The sequence below is a fragment of the Notothenia rossii genome, assembly GCF_949606895.1.
Source record: "Notothenia rossii genome assembly, chromosome: 7".
NCBI lineage: Eukaryota > Metazoa > Chordata > Actinopteri > Perciformes > Nototheniidae > Notothenia > Notothenia rossii.
In genome coordinates this window covers 4385534-4395184 of record NC_136905.1, presented here as the reverse complement: position 1 = coordinate 4395184, position 9651 = coordinate 4385534, and the positions used below count along the sequence as shown (strand labels likewise).

The 9651-nt window shown below is 41.3% G+C and overlaps 1 protein-coding gene across 1 annotated transcript in view; it reads right to left on the bottom strand.

Moving 5' to 3' along the window:
* Window positions 1-9651, bottom strand: part of capn7 (calpain 7) — a 32726-nt gene that overhangs the window by 7975 nt on the left and 15100 nt on the right. Inside the window, exons 9-17 of the mRNA XM_079694813.1 lie at window positions 8659-8752; window positions 8394-8540; window positions 6483-6589; window positions 6019-6139; window positions 4264-4408; window positions 3488-3587; window positions 2963-3098; window positions 2242-2317; window positions 1354-1499 (exon numbers count right to left, since the gene is read on the bottom strand). Coding sequence (XP_079550939.1) covers window positions 1354-1499; window positions 2242-2317; window positions 2963-3098; window positions 3488-3587; window positions 4264-4408; window positions 6019-6139; window positions 6483-6589; window positions 8394-8540; window positions 8659-8752 — 1072 coding nt within the window. The remainder of the gene's footprint in view (window positions 1-1353; window positions 1500-2241; window positions 2318-2962; window positions 3099-3487; window positions 3588-4263; window positions 4409-6018; window positions 6140-6482; window positions 6590-8393; window positions 8541-8658; window positions 8753-9651) is intronic.

Below are 9651 nucleotides of genomic sequence, written 5' to 3'. Positions count from 1 at the left end.
GTGAACATTAAAGTGGTTCCACACGTAACCATGTGAACATTAAAGTGGTTCCACACGTAACCATGTGAACATTAAAGTGGTTCCACACGTAACCATGTGAACATTAAAGTGGTTCCACACGTAACCATGTGAACATTAAAGTGGTTCCACACGTAACCATGTGAACATTAAAGTGGTTCCACACGTAACCATGTGAACATTAAAGTGGTTCCACACGTAACCATGTGAACATTAAAGTGGTTCCACACGTAACCATGTGAACATTAAAGTGGTTCCACACGTAACCATGTGAACATTAAAGTGGTTCCACACGTAACCATGTGGACATTAAAGTGGTTCCACACGTAACCATGTGAACATTAAAGTGGTTCCACACGTAACCATGTGAACATTAAAGTGGTTCCACACGTAACCATGTGAACATTAAACTGGTTCCACACGTAACCATGTGAACATTAAAGTGGTTCCACACGTAACCATGTGGACATTAAAGTGGTTCCACACGTAACCATGTGAACATTAAAGTGGTTCCACACGTAACCATGTGAACATTAAAGTGGTTCCACACGTAACCATGTGAACATTAAAGTGGTTCCACACGTAACCATGTGAACATTAAAGTGGTTCCACACGTAACCATGTGAACATTAAAGTGGTTTCACACGTAACCATGTGAACATTAAAGTGGTTCCACACGTAACCATGTGGACATTAAAGTGGTTCCACACGTAACCATGTGAACATTAAAGTGGTTCCACACGTAACCATGTGAACATTAAAGTGGTTCCACACGTAACCATGTGAACATTAAAGTGGTTCCACACGTAACCATGTGAACATTAAAGTGGTTCCACACGTAACCATGTGAACATTAAAGTGGTTCCACACGTAACCAAGTGAACATTAAAGTGGTTTCACACGTAACCAAGTGAACATTAAAGTGGTTCCACACGTAACCATGTGAACATTAAAGTGGTTCCACACGTAACCATGTGAACATTAAAGTGGTTCCACACGTAACCATGTGAACATTAAAGTGGTTCCACACGTAACCATGTGAACATTAAAGTGGTTCCACACGTAACCATGTGAACATTAAAGTGGTTCCACACGTAACCATGTGAACATTAAAGTGGTTCCACACGTAACCATGTGAACATTAAAGTGGTTCTACACATAACCATGTGAACATTAAAGTGGTTCCACACGTAACCAAGTGAACATTAAAGTGGTTCCACACGTAACCATGTGAACATTAAAGTGGTTCCACACGTAACCATGTGAACATTAAACACGTTACGTCAAGCTTTATTCCTAGACCTGGAGATAGAAGCTGATGAAAGTGTGTCTGACCCGCAGTGTGTAGTTGATGGTGTTCTGCTTCTCATACTGGGACACCACCAGCGTGAAGGTGTGTGTGCCGGCGCTGGTCAGCCTCATCTTGGTCAGATAGTGCGGACTGTTGATCCGGATACCGTCGATGTAGGGAGGGGGGTCCGCTGGAATCGTTCATTTTAGCATCAGTTTTCTCATGATATATAATAACAGTCAAGTTTCCAGCTCATTAATCAAATCAAATCTAAATGGAGTATAGCCCCAAATCACAAGAAACGCCTCAAAGGGCTGAACAAAGCTAACAAAAGCAAAGACTAACACAAAATACAAATGTCATAGCATAAAAATTAAATAAGTTGTGATAATTAGCATATTCAGAGAATATTTAAAAGATGGCTTGGACCATTTTGATGCGGTTTTGAGGTATATTGAGGATGTTGAATCAATGTCTGACTTTATAGGATAACAAATGACAGTTTTAACCAGAAAGTGGACATATTAGTATTCCCAGTGAGCTGAGTTTTATGAATCTTGGGCTGATTTTAAAGCTTAAGGGGACTCAAAACTGCCAGAAATTAATTCAGCATTCTCAATATACCTCAAAACCCACACCAGCGTTTTCCACATCGGCCATGTCATTATTTAGCTATTGTTTGCATATGCTTATTAATGCAACTTGTGTTAATTGTGCAAATGTCCCAACATATGCAGGTTAGCATCCGGAAGTTTCGATGTGCTGGAGACCCTACTATACATTTCTAATATAAAAACGTTGGGGTCCTCAACATTTCAGGGGTTACAATGCTGGCTAGCAGACTATTAGTAAGTACTGCGATATCGATACATTTTCGATTAATTGTGCAGCCCAAACATTTTCATTTGCACAAGGCATCAATCAAACCTCACCTGGGTAGTAAACCTTCTTCCCTTCGGTTTTGTAAACAACCAGAGTGATGAACTCTCTGTTTTGTGCAAAATCATCCTGCACAAACAAACAGGAGACAGCCATCAGATTCAAATACATCCTTATAATATCACATCCTATCACGATATCCTACAACCCAGGGGTTCCCAAAGTGTGGCAAGGTGAGCCTCCCCTCAGAGAACATAATCACATCCTATCATTATAACCTTTAACCTATAAGAAGGTACGGTTATTAAAGTACAGTCCTTAAGTACAGTATCGAGGTTCTTGTACTTTTAAACAGCTTGTATTGGTACTTTAACTAAAGTAAAGCATCTGAATAATAGTGTGTGTGTGTGTGTGTGTGTGTGTGTGTGTGTGTGTGTGTGTGTGTGTGTGTGTGTGTGTGTGTGTGTGTATCCTAGCATTAGTATCCTTGTGGGGACCTACATATGTTTACACAGTCACGTGTGGGGACTGGCTTCCCTTATGGGGACAAAATGGAGGTCCCCATAAGGGGAATCATTCATTTTACGGTGAAGTCTTGGTTAGGGTTAGAATAAGTCTCCAGGAAATGCATGTAAGTCAATGTAATGTCCCCTGAAGTGATGTATACATGGTATGTGTGTGTGTGTGTGTGTGTGTGTGTGTGTGTGTGTGTGTGTGTGTGTGTGTGTGTGTGTGTGTGTGTGTGTGTGTGTGTGTGTGTGTGTGTGTGTGTACCTTGTCAGTGATGTGTCTGGTGAGCAGCACCCACACAGCAGCGCCCCCTGCTGGGCACTGAACCTCCAGCTTGTACTGCGGGTTGTTGGCCAGACTGTAGACGTCCTTCACCGGACCCTGCTTCCCATCCCAGCTGCTGCTCACACACACACACACAAATTAATACTGTCTTCACAATAGTATTATCTGGCATGAACACATTAATTTCTGCATTCATAATGTTCGTTTCGTATTTTTACGTAATTTTAACAGACGTCATAATAGATCCTGTTTTATAGAATTATTACACTGTTATACAATCTATTGAACTTGCGCGCGCACACGCACACACACACACACACACACACACACACACACACACACACACACACACACACACACACACACACACACACACACACACACACACACACACACACACACACACACACACACACACACACACACACACACACACACACACACACACACACACACACACACACACACACACACACACACACACACACACACACACACACACACCTGTGAATGCAGGAGGAGTCCTTGAACAGGGCGGGGTTCCAGCTCAGGTAGATGACATCAAAGTACTGACAGAGGTCCTCAAAGGCGATCCAGAAAACACCTGCAGAGAAACGCAGAGGGGAATATGAGTCTGGTTATTCTCTGAAGCAAAGCTCTTTATGATGCTGCCGATTAAATTCACCGTCTGCAACTCGGGTGCTCATCGCTCACATTTCAAACGCACGGACAGTTAGACCTGACCTTGAATAAGAGCTGAATCAGAGAGTTTGAAACTTCGTTTTTAGTTCATATCATTTACTTACTATTCAAGCTCTTAATCAACATTTGGTTACAACTGGTATTTGTGCACAGCTGCAGATTAAAATAAGGTTACACTAATATAATACAATATGTAGTATAGGATTTACAGCCGTGGCTATGCATGAGAGATCCAAATATATTAAGTCAACATAATAAAATATGTGTTATCCTTTTTCAAATGTACAACCAATTGAAATCTAACAATCCAAGTTCTACTTTAATCCACATTTGTTTGGTTTATCCTTTCAAAAAGCACTTTAACGCTCTCCTGTCCAGCGATAGATATTCAGTGAAGTTTAGTTTGAAAACCTCAATAAAAAGAAATTGGTTGTATCTTGGATGTAATGCTTGTTTTCTTTGATTAATAGCACACAATGACACGATGAGAAAGAGCCCCGCATTACAACACATAACAGATCCTTTTAGGGAAGGAGGTAAAACATGAATATTGCATTAATGGGAAATAAAGAGCGTACCATTATCGAACTTCTGAGCAGTTTTGGGGTCAAAGTTGAGGTACTTCAGGAGGTCGGGGGTCCAGTTCTTCTCATCGCGCTCGCTGTAACGTCCTTTCCATCGCAGGTGACTCCACGGGTTCTTCAGCTGCAGGAAACGCATCCCCTACGAACACACCCACCCACCCACCCACCCACACACACACCCACACACACACACCCACACACACACACACACACACACACACACACACACACACACACACACACACACACACACACACACACACACACACACACACACACACACACACACACACACACACACACACACACACACACACACACACACACACACACACACACACACACACACACACACACACACACACACACACACACACACACACACACACACACACACACACACACACACACACACACACACACACACACACACACACACACACGTATTTAATTTGACATCACATTATGCTGATCTTCTGGTTCATATCAGTATGTAGTGTCTCTACTGTGACATGTCTGTTGAGGAAAGAAACTCCCTCTGGAGGTAACACAGGGATTTTAGCCTCTGCAGACCATTTACATGCACTAAAACCTTTAGAACACACGACAGGAAAAGCAGAACAGGGCTTCTTAAAAAGTGTTTTTTCAAGTGTGTGAATAAGTGTGTATGATGACCAGAGAAGGCAAAAGTCCACACATCCTTTACTCAAGTAGAAGTCCAGTTACTCGTGTTTAAAAATACTTGAATAAAGAAGTTCTGTCAGTACTTCTACTTTTACCAAAGTAAAAGTGAAGAAGTATGGGCTTTGAAATGTACTTCAGTAAAAAGTACCCATAACTAGCAGCTGTTTTAAAGAGTACCTGACCTCCCTTTATATTAATAGAACAATAATGTCATTGTTAGCTAATGAATGTTTCCATGGTGACCAACGGCAATAGGACAACGTTTTCATTGGTCCCTCTTCTTTAGAGAAGACCAGGAAATGATGGATACACGGATCGTGTTCAAATCAATAGGCACGCAATGACTCTAAATAATAATGATCACGCCACCAAACACACATTCAGACTAAAGGAACCAGCCTGTTTGGAAAATGTGAGAAGTAGAAAGTACAGGTATTTGAGTTCAACATGTAAGAAGTAGAAAGTACAGGTATTTGAGTTCAACATGTAAGAAGTAGAAAGTACAGGTATTTGTGTTCAACATGTAAGAAGTAGAAAGTACAGGTATTTGAGTTCAACATGTGAGAAGTAGAAAGTACAGGTATTTGTGTTCAACATGTGAGAAGTAGAAAGTACAGGTATTTGAGTTCAACATGTGAGAAGTAGAAAGTACAGGTATTTGAGTTCAACATGTGAGAAGTAGAAAGTACAGGTATTTGTGTTCAACATGTAAGAAGTAGAAAGTACAGGTATTTGAGTTCAAAATGTAAGAAGTAGAAAGTACAGGTATTTGTGTTCAACATGTAAGAAGTAGAAAGTACAGGTATTTGAGTTCAACATGTAAGAAGTAGAAAGTACAGGTATTTGAGTTCAACATGTAAGAAGTAGAAAGTTCAGGTATTTGAGTTTAAAGTGTAAGAAGTAGAAAGTAAAAAGTAGTCAGAAAAATAAGTGGTGGAGTAAAGTACTGATACCAGAAACATTTACTGAAGTACAGAAACAGAGTATTTGTACTCCACTACTTCCCACCTCTGATGATGACGCACTTATATGCTAACATGCTAATGCTACTCTCCTTGCGCTAACCTTGTGTTCCCGGATGTCGAGGACAGCGTAGGCGTGAGTCGGCACTAAACCCCACTTCTCCCCCTCCTCGTCTGTCATCACCCCCGTTGCCGTGGTGATGAGGACGTCACCTCTGTGAAACCTGGCAACGGAGGAGAATGAAAAACAAGATGAAGCCACAAGTAAATGACATTGAGAGGGAGTTTGAGGAGAAAGTAAACTGTAGTATAATCTGAGCGTGTGTGTGTGTGTGTGTGTATATATATATATATATATATATATATATATATATATATGTGTGTGTGTGTGTGTGTGTGTATATATATATATATATATATATATATGTGTGTGTGTGTGTGTGTGTGTGTGTGTATATATATGTGTGTGTGTGTGTATATATATATATATATATATATATATATATATATATATATATATATATGTGTGTGTGTGTGTGTGTGTGTGTGTGTGTGTGTGTGTCTCACCTCTGGAAGAGCATGCGGAAAGTGTCGTCCTTGCTGAAGGACTGATTGTCAGAGTGCATGGCGATGCGTTCAGGGATCCAGCCGGTGAGCGCGTGCAGATCGATGTTCTGTAACACAGATTATGAGACGTTTTCACAACTTTATTTTCTTGACAGACGTTGGTGTGTCTTCTATATTCTGCTGAGAGTGACAAACTCTGAATCAGAACACTTTAATCCTAAAGATTACAATAAAAAAAAAATGCAACAACATTTTCCAAAAGAACATTTGAATGTCCTGTAACCAGTTTTGGGTGTAACGCGTTACAAAAGTAACGGAGTTACAGTAATATATTACTTTTTGCTGTAACGAAGTAATGTAACGCATTACTAATGAAATGTGGGTAATATATTACCCGTTACAATGCTCAGTAACGCAGTTACAACACATTTTAACCCGAAATTAAATGGTGTTTTGTTTTTTAAGAATGTACTAACATAGCGAGACATTCCGACACCGGACAAATTGTGCGGGTAGATCAGTAAACCTGGTGTTTACCCCTCTGGCTTCGCGTCGAGATCTTCGGGGAAGTTGAACGTTATGCAACCATTCAAAAAAGAGAACGTAGCGAAAAATACAAACAACAAATTGTGTCAGGTGCGCGTGACCCGCTCCGCTGCGCGTGCATCATTTCCAAAGTGCTTCCACAGCAGTGACACACATCTGATCTGTGGATAATCATTTATACGAAAATGGTTAAAGCAACCATCACTAAACGCCAGCAACACTGCATCTACTGCAGACAGTAGCAACAGGTCAGATGCGGACATCACGTTACCCTCCGTTGTGGACACTAGCTTACTCCCGCCTGACTCGCCGGGCCCGGAGCAGCAGTCTTCGTCGCCCGAAACTACGCCGCCCCTCTGCGGCCCGCAGGTGCCAGGTATATCTAAACAACTACCCGCCTGTACAGTGGGGTAAGGCGGTCATTTTGCAGCTTGTGTTATAAAAATAGACAATGGCTAGAATATTCATGTGAAAATAGTACCATATTCTGACATGCCTGTAGAAATGTTGGGTCAAAAATAATGCATACAATAGCACAGATGCCTTCACCACGAATGGCTACAAAAATATCTCATATCCCAAGCTTATTATCAACGAGCTGATGTTGCAGCTGAAATGTTCTCCAGGTCACAAAGTCAACCTCACATGATGATGTGATACCAGTTTTCAAGCACAGTAAATATTCTCTTCCCAGCGTATATGATGGGACCAAGGTGATGATGTAGTAGGCTACATGGTTTTAATAATACTTTTGCCTTTCAATGTTTGCCATTTCAAACCATGAGCATGGTTTAAATCATATTTGCCCTGATTTACAATATGTTAACCTTCATTATAGTCCTTGACAGAGGTCTGTACTGCTGTATTAACAACGTGTCACATGTTAAGAATTTACAATCAGAATGGAGTATTCAACTAAGCCGTGTAATACAAGTTGTTAGTAGCCTTAAGGGCCTACACAGTTGTTATGCTATACCACATTGCCCTTCACTGGATGCATAATGAGCTGCACTAAACTACATTTTAGCATTTAAAATACCTAGCTATTCTTTTGCGGTTATTTTGGTGAAAGTAACTAAAAAGTAACCACAGTAGTGTAACTCATTACATTTCAGAGACAGTAATATTGTAATGTAACTTATTACTTTCAAAAGAGAGTAATAAGTAATATGTAATATATTACATTTTGGAAGTAACTTGCCCAACACTGCCTGTAACACCTGTATCACAGTGGGCTCTTATGGGTGAACTCTGTCACAGACTACAATTCCTCATTCTCAGCACAGTTTTGCTCCAATTGTTAACTTTGGACGTTGAAGAAACTCCCCCCTCCAGCCCCCCCTCCCCCTCCACTCCTCCACTCACCGAGTTGGACCCGGGGAAGTCGTATCCTCCCATCACCTTCATATAGGCTTTCTCTATCAGAGACACCCACAGCTCGTTCCTGTTGCTGGAGTACGAGCACAGCAGCTCCCCGTTACGGTCCACCGGCAGGAAGTCGTCTATGATCACCTGCGGGAGGGGGAACAATTAAATAAATGATCATGACTTAAAGGCCCCCGATGATACTGTGTTTCATCAGCATATTACAGGTCTCAGATCCACGACCTGTCTCTGAAGTGTCTCTTACCTTCCTGGGGACGCCGTTGATGTGAAGCTTCACCATGTACTTCCCACAGGGATTATACTCCGGCTCCCCTCGTCTGTTCTGAGGGTAGATGACACTGAAACACACACACACACACACACACACACACACACACACACACACACACACACACACACACACACACACACACACACTCTTGTTTTTGTTTGTATCTTGTACGGCGACCTTAAGAGTTTTCAAAGGCACCTATATACAGGGGTGCACATAAGTGGTACGCAGGTACGCATGCGCGGCAACAATCTGAAATGCGTACCGTCACTTGTGTCACAAAGCGCATTTGCGTACCGATGTATATGTGAAGCTTTTCCAGAAGGCGGTTAGATCATCGGACGACGGAGTTGGTCTCCGTGTGCACAGACAGGGCTGCTGTTAACGTCGGCCTGTACAGCAGCACTGCGCTAAAACAGCTGATCACAACGTTCACACGCTCTGTGGTCATGAATAGTTGGAGTACCAAACACTGACTCCAGGTACTCATCTGAGTACCTCACTGAGAAGGTTGTGTGCACCCCTGCCTATATAAATCAAATGTATCATCACTATTACAAAAATACACCAATTTGGGATCAATAAAGTACCTCTTATCTTATCTTATCTTACTGTAGCAGTTTTAAGGACTCAAACACACTAATAACTTTATAAATATTCCCAATAACTTTGGATGAATTTCTTTCTCATGATGAACAATAACGGACACGAAATATGTCAAGAGCCTTTTGTTTGTAACACCGTAGGGATGGAACATAACAAATTGTATATTTCAGTTTTTGTGTGGTCTGACTTGGATTCATATTTAAAAATAAGAAAGAAACTGCAGAATAAACTGGCACTTCAAGATAAAAACATGATGTGTCTGCCTTAATAAAGCAGTACAAGCACATCAGGGTTTCCGCTAGGATTTTTTCTCGCCGGTCGAATGTCAAAGGTCAAATGTATTTTACCGGACAAGTTTGA